Genomic DNA, 20,018 nt, shown 5'->3' with positions numbered 1-20,018 from the left:
ACCATAGATTTGTGAAGGACTTTAGCACCATTGCTTCACCTTTGCATGCTTTGAGCAAGAAAAATGCGCCTTTTGTTTGGGGACCATCCCAAGATACCGCTTTCAATGAGCTTAAGAATTTTCTTACTCATGCTCCCGTGCTTGCATTACCCAACTTTGACAAACCATTTGAGATTCATTGTGATCCTAGTGGTAATGGCATAGGAGGTGTGTTAACGCAAGAGAAGCGCCCCATAGCTAACTTTAGTGAGAAACTTTCCGGAGCGCAACTCAATTACCCCATATATGACAAAGAGCTCTATGCATTAGTGCGGGTTTTGCATGAATGGGAACACTATCTTCGCCCTCATGAATTCATCATTCATACCGACCATGAAACACTCAATTATCTTAAAGGTCAAACCAAGTTGAACAAGCGTCATGCAAAATGGAGTGAATTTATTGAGTCGTTTCCTTATATCATCAAGTACATTAAAGGTAAGGAAAATACTGTGGAGGATGCCCTTTCCCGCATATGCATGCTTGTTACTCAACTTGAATTGGATGTCATTGGCTTTCAACACATAAAAGAGTTGTATGGTTATGATCCTACTTTTGCTACTCCTTATGCCAAGTGTTTGACGCATACCTCTTGGGAACGCTATTACATCAAAAATGGATATCTTATCAGAGCTAACAAGCTTTGCATCCTCGAGTCTTCTCTTCGTTTGTTGCTTTTGCAGGAATCTCATGGAGGAGGACTAATGGGACATTTTGGACGCGACAAGACTTTTGCTACGCTTTCCAAGAACTACTATTGGCCAAAGATGTTTCGCGACGTCAACCGCTTCACCAACCGATGATCTACATGTCACAAAGCCAAGTCTAAATCCCATTCCCATGGCCTTTACATGCCTCTCCCTATTCCTTATCAACCATGGGAAGATATTAGCATGGATTTTTTACTTGGCTTGCCTAGGACTAGAAATGGAAAGGATTCGGTATTAGTCGTTGTGGACCGTTTCTCTAAGATGGCACATTTCATTTCTTGCAACAAGATAGATGATGCTTCACATGTTGCCAATCTCTTTTGTAGGGAAATATTGTGTCTACATGGAGTGCCAAAGACGATCGTCTCGGACCACGACGTCAAGTTCCTAAGCTACTTTTGGAAGACCCTATGCGCCAAGCTCGGAATCAAGCTACTCTTCTCCATGGCGTATCATCCACAAACCGATGGCCAAACGGAGGTGACCAACCGCACACTCTCAGCTCTACTTCGCGTGCTCATCAAGAAGAACATCAAGGAGTGGGAGGAGTGTCTACCTATTGCCGAGTTCACCTACAACCGCGCAAGACACTCAACAACCGGCAAGTCCCCCTTCGAGGTCGTCTACGGATTCAACCCATTGTCCCCATTGGACATCCTTCCTCTACCACTACAAGAGCGCATCAATATGGATGCAAGTGCACGTGTGACCCATCTCAAGAAGGTGCATGAAGATACAAGGCACACCATCGAGCGCCAAGTACAACGACTTGCGACCAAGCACAACATCAACAAGCAACCCATGGTATTCAACATTGGTGATCTTGTGTGGCTACACCTTTGGAAAGACCGCTTCCCCACTGAACGCAAGTCCAAGCTTCTACCTCGAGCGGATGGACCCTTCAAGATTCTTGCACGCTACAACAACAACGCTTACAAGATCGACCTCCCGCGCGACAAGTACAACGTGAACAACATCTTCAATGTCAAGGACCTCTCGCCCTACCATGGTGATGAAGAATTTGATCCAAGGTCGGATCTTCCCCAAGGGAGGGGAGATGATGCGGAGCATCCCAAGGTCATCCCCATGGACCTACCATCGTCTCACCAAGTTCCTAGTGGACCCATGACACAAGCACGTGCAAGAGCTCTCGGAACCGAGGTGACATCTCTCCTCTCACAATTCCACCTCGATGCACATGAAACATGGCTACTACCTCAAACGGAGACATTTTGCATACTCAGGTATCAAGGAGTTGGCCATGAAGAAGCTAAGGAGCAAGGAGAATCAGAAGAGGAAGATGGGTGCGAAGACGGAGAAGAAGAAGAGCTGCGGACAAAGCCCCAGCCACCAGACGACCAGTCGAGACCGGACGTCCGGAGCCTGAAGCCCCAGCAGAGCTACAGCGAGCGGACACCCGGCCAGGACCGGACGACCGGCGACCCCGGACACGAGCCAAACGAGCGGAAGTCCGACGCCACCGGACGTCCGGCAACCGGACGACCGGCCACTTCCGTAAATCCTCTACTTCAACATCCGAGCCAGAACAAGCGAACGACCGACGACTACCGAAGGTCCGGCCGCCCGTGAGCCACCGGACGACCGGCCCCCAGCGGATGTCCGGTACCTGTCTGTGCACAGGATTCGAGCCCGAGTCCCATGTACCCCCTCCATTCGCCCCCATTTGCACTAAGACTATAAATAGACCTCCTATTCCTCCTAGCTAGGGTTAGCAATGGATTAGCTCATATTTCGTGTGAGAGCTTTGCTCATCCCCTTGGTTACCTTCTCCTCGGAGATAGCGCCTCCTCGGAGAAGATCCCCCAAGCGGATTCAAGACCCCCTTACGGGAAGAACCTCAAGACCTCCTCACAGAGAAGACCGGCTACCTTTGTTTACCGTGGATCGTGTGATCTCTTATGTACTCAAGGATCTAGCATATGTGTGACTATTTCTTGTTGGTTTAGTGATTCTCTCGTGTTTCCCCTCATGTTCTTTGTGTTCATCACGGGATCCGCTACTTTTGTGAAAGATACCCTACATCAGGGGCCACACCCCGGAGACGCGTGCCGCTCTTCAGACATGCCACCACACCACCCCGCATGTATGAGGGCCTGGTGCGATGCTCCGGTGGCATTGCTACCCCCCCTAGGGCCCCTGTCCCGCCTAACCCTGGAGCGGTTGACCACAAGATCTAGCCCTTTGACTTTCCACAGACAGGCTTTGACCAGTGGACCTATCCACCCGGTTGTGTGAGGTCAGCCCATACGGACACCTAGGAGCAACATCCGGGCCAAACCCACAGAAACATCCCCTCGTGTAGACCCGACGCGTCCGTTTCCCCCTCCAGGTGCCGGCGGCGCCGCCGTCCTTGAGGGGGGCCACACCCCAAAGATGCGTGCCGGGAGTTTGCAACCACCACAACACTTCCAGACTTGTGAGAGGCCGCCTACGAAAGATTTGGCGCCATGCTAGCCCCCGGAGGCCGACGGCCATAGTCGTAGACACGCGAAGGGCAATCCGTGTAGTGGGAAGTTTTCAGATACTTCTCCATCACCAAAAATTATGAAAAATTACCATCAGTCCTATAGCACATGTGCCCACGTCATGTAAAAAACTCATGATTTTATCATGCTCCAATTATTTAATAATATTCACGCCCGCACCATTATCGCAGAACGTCTATTACCGTGTCATCGCCGTCCGTTAGGGGGGCCACACCCCGGAGACACGTGCCACCTCTTCAGACATGCCAACTCACCTCCCGGCATGTATGAGGGCCCGGTGCGACACTCCGGTGGCATTGCTACCCCCATGGCCCCCGTCCCGCCTAACGCCGGGGCGGTTGACCATGAGATCTAGCCCTTTGACTTTCCACGGACGGGCTTTGACCAGTGGACCTCTCCACCCGATTGTGTTAGGTCAGCCCATAAGAACACCTGGGAGCAGCATCCGGGCCATACCCACAGCAAGATCCCCTCCGTGTAGACCCGACGTGTCCGTTTCCCCCTCCAGGTGCCGGCGGCGGCGCCATCCGTGAGGGGGGCACACCCCGGAGACGCGTGTCGCCTCTTCAGGCATGTCACCACACCATCCCGTCCCGCATGTATGAGGGCCCGGTGCGATGCTCCGGTGGCATTGCTACCCCCCCCCCCAAGGTCCCCGTCCCGCCTAACCCTGGAGTAGTTGACAAAGAGATCTAGCCCTTTGACTTTCCATGGACGGGCTTTTACCAGTGGACCTCTCCACCCGGTTGTGTTAGGTCAGCCCATAGGGCCACCTGGGAGCAACATCCGGGCCAAACCCACAGCAACATCCCCTCCGTTAGACCCGACGCATTCGTTTCCCCCCTCCAGGTGCTGGCGGTGGCACCGTCCGTGAGGGGGGCCACACCCCGGAGACGCGTTCCGCCTCTTCAGAAATGCCACCACACCACCCCGCATGTATGGGGGCATGTGTGACACTCCGGTGGCATTGCTACCCCCGAGGGCTCCCGTCCTGCCTAACCCTGGAGCGGTTGACCACGAGATCTAGCCCTTTGACTTTCCATGGGCGGGCTTTAACCAGTGGACCTCTCCACCCGATTATGTTAGGTCGGTCCATAGGAACACTTGGGAGCAAGATCCTGACCAAACCCACAGCAAGATCCCGCCCGTGTAGACCCGGCGCGGCCGTTTCCCCCCTCCAGGTGCCGGCGGCAGCGCCGTGCGTGAGGGGCCTACACCCCCGAGATGTGTGCCGCCTCTTCAGACATGCCACCACACCACCCGGTTGTGGTAGGTCATCCCATATAAACACTTGGGTGCAACGTCCCCTCCGTATAGACCCGATGCGGCTGTTTCCCCCCTCCAGGTGTCGGCCGGCAGTTGCGCCATCCGTGAGGCAAGTTACACCCCTCCGTATAGAATCGAAAAGTATGGTATTCATGCTTATATTAACACATGCTACATGTAAGTTAATCAAATAATAATACGTAAAAACATAAAAAATTCTATATGAAATGCAAAAAGAAAAAGGGGCTGCCGTCGGCATAGCTGAGGCCAGGGGCAGATATGGACGGCGCGACGCGGATCGATGACGTGGCATCTATGCCGACGGCAACCGTCGGCATAGATGATGGTCGATGCGCCTCGGATCGATGACGTGGCACACGCATCTATGCCGACGGCCGTCCGTCTCGGCCGTCGACATAGATCGGACACCGTTAGCCGCATGTCACGAGCGGGGCCGCCGGGCCAGCAACTATGCTGACAGCCGCTGTAGGCGTAGGCTGGCCTAATCCGACGGCTCATCTGTGCCGACGGGATAGCTCGTGATAGCCCGACGGCCTGGATCCGGCTGTCGGCATATCCTGGACTAGGCCGACGGGGGGCGTCGGCATATATATGGCTGTCGGCACCGGGCCCTGTTTTGATAGTGTAGCTAGCCCACATTATTGTATGAGTGCATATAGATGATGGCTATAAATGACATGACAGTTTTATATAGCCATCAGCTGGCCATATTATTAACCATGCTCGGAGTATCAAAAGTACGGAAAGGATGACGTGGATCACGAGTTCTAGTGATTACACGTGGTCTAATCGGACGCGGCACGGCAGGTGGAGTGGCCGTTCGGCCGATCCGATTGCCTGGCCGATCGACCCCTAAAACACTGGCGTAAATTATTCGCCTCCATGCTATCAAAACCTTGCCACATTATATACTGTAATTTATCATTAAATAATAATATATGTACGCCTCCTTATATCTCCCCAAAGCACCAAATCCGTTCAGAAATCGCAGGTAGATTTGCGCCGAGGGAGTGCTTCAACATCGCATCTATGGCCTCCGCCGCGTTCTCCATCAGGTTGGTGTCGATGCGCCGCCTGGTTTTGTCGATTTTATTTTATGGTTGTCGTCTTCATGTGTGCGTGTTTTCTTTTTCTGATCTATTCGCTGTGATTTATCCGAAGGAGGTACGCGGAGAGCATGAGGGTCGAGGGAGCGGCGGAGGGTCGTCCTCCCTTGTACATCGAGGATCTGCCGCCTATCAAGGCGCCGAGGTTCTCGTGGTGGGCGGACGAGCTCGCCTCCGCCGTGGCTGCTGCTGCTGCGGCTAAGCCGCCGAAAAAGCGGTCCATCTCTGACCTCTTTGACCCAGCGCCAGCGTTGGACGTGCCTCCCGGCGGTGATAGCGGATGCAAGGAGCAAACGCAGGTGGACGGCGACGAGGCGCTGTGCACCATCGTGAGGCAGGCAAAGGAGGAGAAGTGGAAGCGGAGACGGCTGGGGGAGGAGGCGGCCGCGACTGCAACGCCGGAGAACACCGGAGGGCGAGAGCCTGAGGGGAATTTCGCGGCTACAAAGGTACGTGATCCAGTCCATCGTTATCGCAACCCACCTCTGCCTGTCTGTCAACGCAATGATGTCATCTGTTGTTATCCTTACGTTATTTTGCCCTGTTTTTTTTTACTTTTGATCTGCTGGTCAGTTTTTGGTTGCTTTGCTTAACTGATGAGTGGTAATAATCTAACTAGAGTTGTACCATCGCACTATCAATATCCTAGTTTGCATATTGATATTCCCGTCTGATTAGACCATGTGTGATCGTTGGAACTCGTTAGATATGCATGCACTAGCAATATCTTAGTTTGGGACGGGAATCACACTTAATGTCCAGGAAAATAACCCTGGCGCCCAGTCTTAGCGCCCCCATTGTAGATGGCCTTATAGTATTATTAGTATATGGCATGGTCTATCGTGTTGCCTTTTTCTCACACCTTGTACTACATGGTGAGTTGTGTTTAATATGTGAATCTATGTGATGATAGCTGGTGTGGAAATGTTTCAAGACACCTTAGGCATGCATAGGAACAATGTTTTGAAGATGGTGTACGCGTGGCACTTTCCAATATGTAACAGTCAGCCTGTCACCATATGTTTGGCATGATGCATGGTCTGCTGTTTGTACTCTATTATGGAGTTCCAATAATTAGCTAGTTGAGGAGATTAATCACTACAAGGAAGTCATCTTTTGCCTTGTGTTTTCCAGTACGCCAAGAGTTTTATATCGGCCACATGGCTTACATGCCTCTACGCCGTGAACTGACCGTGTGGTACACCACAACGACCTGGCCGTTAGTTGCTTTTTTTTTTGGCCGTGTGCTGCTGTTTTTGCCTCGGCCTATCCGTACGTCAGGACTCCGACATAATACGCTCGGCTTATGGTTGTATACCGATGAACTGTACACCGAGTAATTGATGCCGAGTGGCGCACACGGCATACGGTACGCGGAGGTAGATTCATCCTTCGCCGGGTGATTTCTACACCCAGCGTAGTGTGTTTTTCCTGTAGTGAATAGGATAGAAATTTAACATGTATGATGTCGATGGGGTAAACCCATCCACACCTAGGTTCCAAACTTGTACCTAAGTTTCAAGTGTGTGGGAATGTAAGCCTCATTTCTTCACATCTGATATATAGTGCTTAAAAAATTTATGCATTGTATAAATCATTAACATTTCACATAGAGATAATGCTCGTAATATGCATACACCCATAGTACATGCCTGCATACAAGGCTCATCATGTGATGCACCTTTTAAGATTTAATAGCCCATTTATTTGCTCTCTAAGGACTAGATTATGAATTTGTTCTTTAAAATTATATCACTTGATTACATAGTTCTATCAGCAGCTTGGTCACAAAACATGTTACTTTTCTTCAAAAACTGTTATCGCTATGTTCTACAACAACAAGTATCCCCAATAACCACTGTCCCGATTTAGTTTGATAGCTTGTTTTCCTCGTTCATGTTATGAACTTTGATAGTTTGACCAATGGGCGAGTACTGTGAAAGAATGCCAGATGGCACAGCTGCTTGAAAGAAGAGGGTACATAGTAGAGAGAGGGATCTATCACTACTCCTTGCTTGATGATCAAAATGCTGGTTCATCTTATGTAGAGGTGTGTGTGCCTATACTGCTTGAAAAGATGTGTAATACGATAGCTTAGAAAGAGAAGGAAATAACTATACTTAACCTAAGAGGGAAACTAATCATCCCAAATTCCTATATTTGATTGCTGTTGCCACATCTATTGCCGTCATCATTCCAACCATGGTATTGATGGCAGTATGCTAGACCATTGATTATCTGGATGTGATGACATTGTTTGTTAGTGCTGGATTATTTGTATTCTTTTCCCCAGGTGCAATGGGCCAGCAGGTGTGTTGAACATATGTAATTAAAAAGCAAACTAAAGTTTTGCCTCGTAAAGGAAATGCTGTGTTTTGTCTTGGTTCTGACAGTTGTGTGTTCTGGTTGTGTTTTGTCTCACCTTTTTTGAGTTTGTTATATGCGTGCACCGATGTATTTCCTAACTTATTCCAAGATTATTAATGTAATATGTATCAAGAGCCACACAACAAGCTAGACATTATGTTCTCTGTATATATATTTTACTATCTTTTTGTCGTTAGTTTTTGGGTATACAAATTCTTACTTGGGCATGTCTTAATAAAATAGATGTATATTAATTAATATATGGATTGCGTTTAAGGTGGTCTTGCACATTGTGCACACTATGTTGGATAAAATTGGGCATGCATATTCATAAATTACCATAAGTTGGAAGTTAATATGATTGGTTTATCATCACCATATAAGATATTTGTTAAAATAATATTTTTTATAATACCATGGATGTGAACTTTTTATTGAACAAAACAACTACATCGCATGGTAGGGTCTTCTCTCTCAAGAAAACACGATAATTTCAGCCACGATGTATTGATAGCTAGATATAATGTATACTTTTACAAGCCTGCACATGGGCTCAATTCTTGAATGGGAGAGTTGCATTCTCGCTATGCATTTGAAGTAGGTGCTTATTTGCATTCATTGTAGTGTACCAATTTTCATTCTTAAGCTAGTGTGATAGAAAGTTCTAAATGTAACGAAAGAACCATAATAAAAACGCTTCCACAAACTTAGGGAACAATAGAAAATATAAGAAATATTACAGTCTGCACCAGGCTTGGGATCACCGGTGCACCCAAATCTTGGTCCATCCGATGGTTCGTGTTCGGGTACTATATACATCTACAGTTTGACCATTCCGATCACAATATAGAAAACTAGCCTATATATACATTTAATTTGCATTGGTAGAAAAGGGTTTTCTAAATGTCTCTATTTTCTTCTCTTGTTTCTGATAAAATTTCAATCATGATGTTTGTACTTTGGAACATGCATTACAAATTCTTATCTAAGTAGAAGATGTATTTGAGAGATCGAAAAGCTGGGAAGGTATAGACCAATGAACTAGGGGTGGAAAACTATAGAACCAACAGTAACCACCATGTTTTTCCATCCTTTGTCTAGAAATGGACGAGAACACGTTTCTTTGTGTTTTCTACTTGACTAGAAATTTAGTGATTATTTATTTGCGGTTGTATTTGAATTTTTTTCATGATTTGAATTCGTATTAAACATAATACTAGGTATGTGCATGAAGTATATTTATCCATCCCATGAAGTATCTTTTGAGTGACGACATGTTGTCGTATGTGATTTTAGCTGCGTAAACTAACATGGTTGTGAATTTGTGCATGTAAGATTGGATTATTCTATAAAAAGAATTGCTTTTCACCTGGTTGTTACTTTTACATAACCCAACCTTTGCTTTGACATTTGGGCCCAAATCATCTGACATGTGCACATACCAGTTCATTTTAAGGATATTTGTGTGTCTACATCTTGGCAATTTATTCCTAGATTTCGTCCTGGACTTCTTGTACCTCGTCTCCGGTGTGGTTTATGTCTGTGTTGTGTACAGTAAATACACTTTTGGCAGAATTTTCATGTACCATGAGGAAAGATTTAGAAAACTCCGTAGTTTGCGCACAGTACTCATTCCTTAAATTGTTTATCTTATGTGATGATATATATACACTACTACTACTACTACTACTACTACTACTACTACTACTACTACTACTACTAATAATAATAATAATAATAATAATAATAATAATAATAATAATAATAATAATAATAATAATAATAATAATAATAATAATAATAATAATAATAAACTACACAAATGTTCTATTATTGCATTCATTTTACCGTTTGAATTCTGCATATCTTTAGCTGTTGCATAAATGTAAGATATGTTATTTTTTTTGCATATTATTTCTGCAATGTTCTTGGTCTATTCAACTGGACTTGATTATGTAGAGCTGTCCAATCTGGTGTATGAGTTAGTCTGTATGAATCCATTACTATGTGTCCAACAGGAGATTCTACTATTCACTGTCCAAAATTCAAACTGACAATTAAATAATCCATATGGATATTTGATCGCACACACACACACACACACACACACACACACACACACACACACACACATGCACACGCACACGCACACGCACACGCACACGCACACGCACACACACACACGCACACACACGCATATTCATCTAATTCACCTTTAAGTCCACTAGTGCATGTGTCCATATCAATTGTTTCCAGCATCAAAATGGATCAAACATTTATTCTTACGCAAAGTGTTAGAGACATGTTAGTCATTTATTAGAGCACCTATATATGCACGTGTGTGTGTGTCTATCATTAGGTTACAAGAAATGTTACGTTACTAGGAACTTAAAAGCTATATACTCCCTCCGTTCCTAAATATTTGTCTTTCTAGAGATTTCAACAGATGACTACATACGAAGCAAAATGAATGAATCTACCCTCTAAATATGTCTATATACATCCGTATGTGCTAGTCCATTTGAAATCTCTAAAAAGACAAATATTTAGGAATGGAGGGAGTATTTCCTAAACATGGTGATGACATCCGAGGCTGACACTAGCTAACAAGTTGTATTTAGAGAAGAACATCTGAGTTTGTTAGTTTTGCAGTGCGTGTAAATGAATGTTTCACCTACTAGCTGCAAATATGCAAGACCAGAACTCTGCCTGGTGGCTTTATTTATAAAGTCGAGCGTATGCCTTTTCTCTAAAAAAAATATGCAAGACCAGCTGAATTCTTTATAACACACTTGTGCTAAATTTCCGTGAGCCAAATTTAAGAAGAACAGAAAAAATAACAAGATATGTTCAATGACTTTTCGTTCTGCCTTCCTGATGATTTGTTTGAAGGTATACATGTGCAAATGTGATGTGTTATGTCCACTTTCATAGTATTTATTTTTCGTACTCACGGTTAATATGTATCTTATGTTTTGAAATAACGCTGCTCAATTATGTACATAGGACACACTTGAAAGTCCAAACTTGCCTGATGGACTGGATACTCATCGATCACAGAAACCTGAGACTTCACAGCATCACAGAAAAGAGACAGAAAATATATCTGAGGAGATCAATGATGCGAAGAAGGCTGACACACAAAAGTGCATTGATAATAATAAAAAGTGCATTCTAACGTACACAAGGCGCAAACATGGCAATTCGAAGGAGAAGGAGGTACTAGAACTCTGTCGCAAATCACTGAACCATGTCAACTTCTCGGAAGCAGATGGTGTACTTGGCAGTAAGATGCATAGTTGTGAGCTACCTCAACAGCAAAGTCTGTGCAAACTGTTGTCGGATGCTACTTCTTCATCCACATCTATGGGAGAAGAAAAATGTGTAGCTATAGAAAGTAGTACTTCACATATGCCCAAGGAAGCATTCACCAAAACTAATGAAGCAAATAAGCGAGACGATCATGATGACTCTGCTGAGCTTAGTAACAAAGAGATGTCTGCTCCATTGATTGATCTGAATATGGCACCACCGGAATGTACTTATTTGGACTGCACCTATGATTCGAATTTGGAGGTGCCCAATCTTGAAAATACACATGGTGAAACTTTTAATTCAGAGGCTGAATTGCTTGATCGCAGAGAAAACTGGATGAATTTGTCTTCCAATTCACAGAAACCGGAAAACCAGCCACGTGCTGTTGACATGGAAAGAGTAAGGAGTTCAAGATCGGCAGACACATTTTTGCATGGAGAGGCAAACAAAGCTTATGACGCGGATGTTGTTGGTCCACCACTGAGCTTAAGAGAACTCGGTGAGACTAGTCCTTCTACGAGACAGACAGTTTGTTTGATGGGCAAAGATCTCGAAGTTTGCATGACCAGAGGTGAACCGTTTACTGAGACTGCACAGAAACATAAAGGTACTTTTCGAAACAGGCTTCCGCCCGGCTTTATTATATGTAAATAAAGACAAATGTGTTCTTGCGATAAGGACAGCCTTTTTTTCTCTTTACAAGCTCAAAGTTTCCCGATTTTGCAGTAAATTCTACCGGTACAATTCAAGCTTCAACATATCATTCAAGCACAAGCCAGGCACAGTTTGAATACATGACTCCACATGATTCCAGTAGCCTGTTTCCTACAGCACATGTATCTTCTGGAGATCAACTATCATATGAAAACAGGTATGGTGATTTTCCAAACTTGCAGACCAATCAGCCTTTTCTATTGGGGTGTCCACCTCCTCCCAGTTATGGTGCAGCATTCTATCAGCTGAATTCGCCGCCTTCTCGCGGTTATTTCTCTGATCCTATCCCTGGGGCAGAACCACTGGCAGCACCATTCTTGCCTATAACCGGACAGCATGGGGCACCATCTTCAGTTTGCCATGCCAATTTGCCTCGGCAACATATTGTAGATTCAACAAGCTCGTCTGTTTGCGTTCTTAACTCCGTGAGTTATACACTCAGCCATCCAGGCCATGTAATTCAAGAAGTTCCCAACAATTCATCGAGTGGTCGGGGTGTGCAGGAGAGATCAGGACTGGTGAAGCTCACTCCCGGGGCGAAGCATATACTGGTGCCAAGCGATAGCACGCAGGGCAACTCTGTGCCGGTGCACTCCTGTTTACCCTTTGGAAGTAGGAGCGGAAATGCTGCAGGCTCTGGAAATAAAGGAGCCTGATCGGCACTGCTTTAATTCAAATTCATTTGTTCAGTTGGAGAATTTTGAAAAATGTTTACAACTTTCTTTCTGTGTAAAACTAGATTGACTGATCTATCAGTGATGATAGATCTAACCCTTTTCCAGAATCTAGAAACATTAGGGTTAGAACTGGGTATCCTCGTCGGTTTGTTGGTAGAAAGATAGGTAGAGTTTTCCGAATATAAAAATCTGGTTTGGTTACGGCCACACGGCGGAGTCCGCTTGGAGCATCTGCGGCTACTGTTCGCTGGAGCTTGCCGGTTTATTTCTTGGTTGGCGACCGGCACGAGCGTATAGCAGGTCGCACGCATGTAGTAAGATTGGGCCAATTAAAACCATTCGATCTGTCTGCGCCTACTATTCACTGGAGATTGCCGGTTTATGTCTTGCCGATTGAGACATCCAGTTCTTTTGGGTGATTCTCCCAAATCACCCCCCCCCCCCACCCCCTCCCCAGTTTCTCCTACAATCGTCACTTCATTTTTTTTACAAACCTATCTAGTTAAGATCTAATTAGTTAGGATTATGAAGAAAAAAAATGAAGTGACAATTCTGAAAGAATCTATGAAGGGGGCGATTTTAGGAGAATCGTCCAGAAAAACTGGCCGATCGGGGCGACCGCCTGGCTGGTCGCACGTGTGACGTCCGATGGGCCCAATTAAAACCATTTGATCTCTTCCGTATGATCATCTTTTCACTCGCTTCGTCCAAAACAGAGACAAGAGGAGCACAACATTGACTTTGAGCGAGCCGCACCTTCTCGTCGAACATAGCATCATGCGCCGCTGTTCGCAGACTCTCGTCGCAGACCCTGTGGCCGCAACAGTCGCGGTATTGATCATGATTGTCGTAGCACCCTGTCATCCTCGCCACGCACCTTGCAGAAGCAGGTGATGGGTGTCGTAGCATCGCCGGCCGCTGGGCACAACATCGCCCAAAATGTGCGTCGGCGATGACAATTCGTAGCTCGCGCCATCCTCATAGCACACTCGGTGGCTGGTTGTAGCTCCTTGTGGAGCCCGTGGTAGCATGTTGGTGGCCAGTTGCAGCATCCTCTGGCTGATAGATCTAACCTCACCGCACTGCCAGCTTGTGCCCCCGCCGCGCAGCCATCGATGGTTGCAGATTCCGGCCCACACAATTTGTTGATTCTGTCATTGATGGGAAATCGTGATATGGAGGGGAGTCGGACAGACAGTGGTGCCAGAGGGGGTGGCCTCACGCAGAGATGGATCCCAATCATTGCACTCTACTGTAGCCATGGGAAATATTTCTGTAGAAAGGAGGGATGGGTTGCAACTCGCGAGAGGGCTATTGAAGGAGAGAGAGGTCCATTCTATTTGCTGGTCAAACGGTAGCGGATAGTGATTTGGCAGGGGTGTTGTGCTTGACGGGCCCATCCGTAAGCCGGTGACGAAATGTTGATGTGGCAGACTTGCTGAGGTGGATAGGTTGCATAAGATAGTGCGGATGACCTCTTGTGTGTATATGATGCTCATGTGTATCATGCATCTAAATTATTGTTGCATTTTTGCTTAAAACAACACAACTAAGATTACATGCTCTATTCAAGCATTTCGCTTTCCATATAAATGAAATATTTGAAAAAATATATGCCCTAGAGGCAATAATAAAGTTGTTATTTATATTTCCTTATATCATGATAAATGTTTATTATTTATGCTAGAATTTTATTAACCGGAAACTTAGTACATTTGTGAATACATAGACAAACAGAGTGTCCCTAGTATGTCTCTACTTGACTAGCTCGTTAATCAAAGATGGTTAAGTTTCTTGACCATAGACATGTGTTTTCATTTGATGAACGGGATCACATCATTAGAGAATGATGTGATGGACAAGACCCATCCATTAGCTTAGCATTATGATCGTTTACTTTTATTGCGGTTGCTTTCTTCATGACTTATATACATATTCCTCTGACTATGAGATTACGCAACTCCCGAATACCGGAGGAACACCTTGTGTGCTATCAAACGTCACAACGTAACTGGGTGATTATAAAGATGCTCTACAGGTGTCTATGAAGGTGTTTGTTGAGTTGGCATAGATCAACATTAGGATTTGTCACTCCGCATATCAGAGAGGCATCTCTGGGCCCTCTCGGTAATGCAGATCACTGTAAGCCTTGCAAGCAATGTAACTAATGAGTTAGTTACGAGATGATGCATTAAAGTATGAGTAAAGAGACTTGCCGGTAACGAGATTAAACTAGGTATGAGGATACCGACGATCGAATCTCGGGCAAGTAACATACCGATGACAAAAGGAATGACGTATATTGTTATGCGGTTTGACCGATAAAGATATTCGTAGAATATGTAGGAACCAAGATGAGCATCCAGGTTCCGCTATTGGTTATTGACCAAAGACATGTCTCGATCATGTCTACATAGTTCTCGAACCCATAGGGTCCGCGCGCTTAACGTTCGATGACGATTTGTATTATGAGTTATGTGTTTTGGTGACCGAAGTTTGTTCAGAGTCCCGGATAAGATCACGGACACAACGAGGAGTCTCGAAATGGTCGAGAGGTAAAGATTCATATATTGGAAGGTTATATTCGGACATCGGATTGGTTCCGAGTGATTTGGATATTTTACCGGAGTACCGAGGGGTTACCGGAACCCCCCGGGGAAGTGTTGGGCCAACATGGGCCTAAGCGAGAGACAGAGAGGGAAGCCGCAGGGGGTGGTCGCGCGCCCCCCTCCTAGGGAGTCCGAATAGGACAAGGAGGAGGGGGCGGCGCCCCCCTTCCCTCTCCCTCTCCCTCTCCTTCCTATTCCCTCCGGTGGAGAAAGGAAAAGGGGGGCCGAATCCTACTTGGACTAGGAGGCCAAGTACGACTCCCCCCATGGTACGCCCCTCCTCTTGGCCGCAGGCCTCTCTCCCCCCTCCTTTATATACATGGGCAGGGGCACCCCAAAGGCACGCCAAGACTTCTCTTAACCGTGTGCGGTGCCCCCCTCCATAGTTTATTTCTCTGGTCATAGCGCCATAGTGCTTAGCGTTGTAGTGCGCGGATCACATCACCATCACCGTCATGCTGACAGAACTCTCTTCGGCCCTCTACCGAATCAAGATTTTAAGGGACGTCATCAAGCTGAACGTGTGCTGAACATGGAGGTGCCGTACGTTCGGTATTTGGATCGGTTGGATCGTGAAGACGTTCGACTACATCAACCGCATTAATCTAACGCTTCCAGTTTCGGTCAACGAGGGTACGTGGATGCACTCTCCCCTCTCATTGCTATGCATCTCCTAGATAGATCTTGCGTGGTCGTAGGAAATTTTTTGAAATTGCATGCTACATTCCCCAATAATGGCATCCGAGCCAGGTCTATGCGTAGATGATATGCATGGGTAGAACACAAAGCGTTGTGGGCGATAATAGCCATACTGCTTACCACCAACGTCTTACTTTGATTCGGCGGCATTGTTGGATGAAGAGGCCCAGACCGACATTACATGACTGCGTTCATGAGACTGGTTCTGCTGACCTGCTTCGCACACAGGTGGCTAGCGGGTGTCTGTTTCTCTAACTTTAGTTGAATCGAGTTTGACTACGGCCGGTCCTTGTTGAAGGTCAAAATAACACACTTGACGAAAAATCGTTGTGGTTTTGATGCGCAGTAAGAACGGCTCTTGCTAGAAGCCCGTAGCAGCCACGTAAAACTTGCAACAACAAAGTAGAGGACGTCTACCTTGTTTTTGCAGGGCATGTTGTGATGTGATATGGTCAAGACGTGATGAGATATAAATTGTTGTATGAGATGATCATGTTTTATAAAAAGTTAACTGCAACTGGCAGGAGCCTTATGGTTGTCGCTTTATTGTATGAAATGCAATCGCCATGTAATTGCTTTATTTTATCACTAAGCGATAGCGATAGTCGTAGAAGCAATAGTCGGTGAGACGACAACGACGCTACGATTGGAGATCAAGGTGTCAAGCCGGTGACAATGGAGATCATGACGGTGCTTTGGAGATGGAGATCAAAGGCACAAGATGATGATGGCCATGTCATGTCACATATTTTGATTGATGTGATGTTTATCCTTTATGCATCTTATTTTGCTTAGTACGATGGTAGCATTATAAGATGATCCCTCACTAAATTTCAAGGTATAAGTGTTCTCCCGGAGTATGCACCATTGCAACAGTTCGTCATGCCGAAACACCACGTGATGATCGGGTGTGATAAGCTCTATGTTCACATACAACGGGTGCAAGCCAGTTTTGCACGTGCAGAATACTCAGGTTAAACTTGACGAGCCTAGCATATGCAGATATGACCTTGGAACACTGAGACCGAAAGGTCAACCGTGAATCATATAGTAGATATGATCAACATAGTGATGTTCACCATTGAAAACTACTCAATCTCACGTGATGATCGGACATGGTTTAGTTGCTATGGATCACATGATCATTTAGATGACTAGAGAGATGTCTATCTAAGTGGGAGTTCTTAAGTAATCTGATTAATTTAACTTTAATTTATCATGAATTTAGTACGTGTTCTTATAGATCAATGGCCCGTGCTACCGTTCCCTCGATTTTTAATGCGTTCCTAGAGAAAGCTAAGTTGAAAGATGATGGTAGCAACTACACGGACTGGGTCCGTAACTTGAGGATTATCCTCATTGCTGCACAGAAGAATTACGTCCTGGAAGCACCTCTAGGTGCAAGACCCGCTGCAAGAGCAACTCCGGACGTTATGAACATCTGGCAGAGCAAAGCTGATGACTACTCGATAGTTCAGTGTGCCATGCTTTACGGCTTAGAATCGGGACTTCAAAGACATTTTGAACGTCATGGAGCATATGAGATGTTCCAGGAGTTGAAGTTAATATTTCAAGCAAATGCCCGAGTTGAGAGATATGAAGTCTCCAACAAGTTCTATAGTTGCAAGATGGAGGGGAATAGTTATGTTAGTGAACATATACTCAAAATGTCTGGGTATCATAACCACTTGACTCAGCTGAGAGTTAATCTTCCTGATGATAGTGTCATTGACATAGTTCTTCAATCACTGCCACCAAGCTATAAAGGCTTCGTGATGAACTATAATATGAAAGGGATGGGAAAGAGAATTCTCAAGCTTGCGATGCTAAAGGCTGCGGAGGTAGAAATCAAGAAGGAGCATCAAGTGTTGATGGTTAACAAGACCACTAATTTCAATAAAAAGGGCAAAAGGAAGAAGGGGAACTTCAAGAAGAACATCAAGCAAGTTGCTGCTCAAGGGAAGAATCCCAAGTCTGGACCTAAGCCCGAGACTGAGTGCTTCTACTGTAAAGAAACTTGTCACTAGATGCGAAACTGCCCCAAGTATTTGGCGGATAAGAAGGATGGCAAAGTGAAAGGTATATTTGATATACATGTTATTGATGTGTACCTTACTAATGCTCGTAGTAGTGCCTGGGTATTTGATACTGGTTCTGTTGCTCATATTTGCAACTCGAAACAGGGGCTACGGATTAAACGAAGATTGGCTAAGGACGAGGTGAGGATGCACGTGGGAAATGGTTCCAAAAGTCAACGTGATCGCCGTCGGCACGCTACCTCTACATCTACCGTCGGGATTAGTTTTAGACCTGAATAATTGTTATTTAGTGCCAGTGTTGAGAATGAACATTATATCTGGATCTTGTTTGACGTGAGATGGTTATTCATTTAAATCAGAGAATAATGGTTGTTCTATTTATATGAGTAATATCTTTTATGGTCATGCACCCTTGATGAGTGGTCTATTTTTGTTGAATCTCGATTATAGTGATACACATATTCATAATATTGAAGCCAAAAGATGCAAAGTTAATAATGAAAGTGCAACTTATTTGTGGCACTGCTGTTTAGGTCATATTGGTGTAAAGCGCATAAAGAAACCTCATGCTGATGGGCTTTTGGAATCACTTGATTATGAATCACTTGATGCTTGCGAACCATGCCTCATGGGCAAGATGACTAATAAGATTCCGTTCTCCGGAACAATGGAGCGAGCAACTGACTTATTGGAAATAATACATATTGATGTATGCAGTCCGATGAGTGTTGAAGCTCGCGGCGGGTATCGTTATTTTCTGACCTTCATAGATGAATTGAGTAGATATAAATATGTCCGGATCTCTTCATATCCAGGATCTAGGTCCAAATTATGATCCTCTGGCTGCGGAGCAGGGCTGTAGATCCCCTCGACGATCTTTCTCCATTCCTATTAGAAGAAGCCAGATTAAATTCAACTAGCGTAACTCTGGAAAAGGGTTAAGTAAAGCCGATCATCAAAAACTTACCCAGTCGATGGGGTTGTACATGGAAAAACCTTCCCGGCACTTCAAGCAAGTGAAGTCTTCCTTCTCCCCTTTGAAAAGATCAGCTAAGATGCTGGCCAGGGCGGCAAAGTTGTCCAAACCCTTGCGTAAACAATGGGATGCATCATCCTCCCCGTTGTAATGCCACATGGGAAAACCCCTAGATTGGAGCGGCTGAACGCATCGCATTATTGAAATTGCCATTACCTCAATTATTGATAGCCCAGAGTTGGCAAGTACTCTGGTCTTACTTGCTAGTCTCGAAACTTCTGCACTATCTTCTTCTTCGAGGCTTCGGGGACGCCAGCTGGCGCGCTTATTTAAAGGAGCACTGGAGAATTCGGGAAGACCACGCTGGATGGGTCCAGAAGAATGACGTCTTCAATATAAAACCACTCCGAGGGCCACTCTTCAGATGCCTTCTTCGGAGTGTCGGACGGGTATCCAGTCCCGGCTATGTGCCATACTTCGGCGCCGCCCACCTCAAATATGGATCCCTTTTGGGAGCGAGGGATGAGGCAGAAAAATTTCCGCCATAGCTTGAAATGGGCCTCGCCGCCCAGGAACAGCTCGTAGAGAGCAACGAAACCCGCAATATGCAGAATGGAGCCCGGCGTCAGATTGTGCAGTTGAAGGCCATAATACTCCAGTAGACCTCTGAGGAAAGGATGAATAGGAAATCCTACGCCTCTCAAGAGGAATGAGACGAAGCACACCCGATCCTCTTTAGAAGGATTGGGGAAATTTTCCGCCAGGGCTTCGCCGTCAATGGAAGTTAATCTAACCTGAACGGAGACTAGATCTGCGGGCAGAAGGTATCCCTGAGTCTGAAGTTTTCTCAGATGGGCATGGGATACCGAACAACTTTCCCAGCTGCCTTTTTGAGGGCCATTGGGGCGTGAGGAAGAGCTAGGAGCACTAGCCATGTTTAGGCGATTTCCTATGGTGAGTTCTAAGGATTTCT

General features: G+C 45.6%; 1 protein-coding gene across 2 annotated transcripts; it reads left to right on the top strand.

The window, feature by feature from the left end:
- Positions 1–5,357: 5,357 nt before the first annotated feature.
- LOC123058094 (uncharacterized) lies at positions 5,358–12,922 on the top strand. Of its 2 annotated transcripts, XM_044480917.1 has the most exons (5): positions 5,359–5,598; positions 5,705–6,098; positions 11,023–11,938; positions 12,058–12,202; positions 12,343–12,642. In XM_044480917.1, exons 1-5 carry the CDS (start codon positions 5,426–5,428, stop codon positions 12,464–12,466), a joined length of 1,752 nt encoding a protein of 583 aa, XP_044336852.1. In that variant the 5' UTR covers positions 5,359–5,425; the 3' UTR covers positions 12,467–12,642. The 2 variants fall into 2 exon arrangements, with proteins under 2 accessions (XP_044336851.1, XP_044336852.1); XM_044480916.1 differs by having other exon boundaries at positions 5,358–5,598; positions 12,058–12,922.
- Positions 12,923–20,018: the final 7,096 nt, after the last annotated feature.

The sequence above is a fragment of the Triticum aestivum genome, chromosome 3A (genome assembly GCF_018294505.1).
Source record: "Triticum aestivum cultivar Chinese Spring chromosome 3A, IWGSC CS RefSeq v2.1, whole genome shotgun sequence".
Taxonomy (NCBI): Eukaryota; Viridiplantae; Streptophyta; class Magnoliopsida; order Poales; family Poaceae; genus Triticum; species Triticum aestivum.
This window is presented reverse-complemented; position numbering and strand designations above follow the sequence as displayed.

Excerpts from the sequence above, each read along its gene's own strand:
- LOC123058094 (XM_044480916.1), top strand. The coding sequence starts at position 5,426 with ATGCTATCAAAACCTTGCCACATTATATACTGTAATTTATCATTAAAT. Across the intron at positions 5,599-5,704 it reads TCCGCCGCGTTCTCCATCAG|GAGGTACGCGGAGAGCATGA; the intron begins GTTGGTGTCGAT and ends ATTTATCCGAAG. Across the intron at positions 6,099-11,022 it reads GGAATTTCGCGGCTACAAAG|GACACACTTGAAAGTCCAAA; the intron begins GTACGTGATCCA and ends TTATGTACATAG.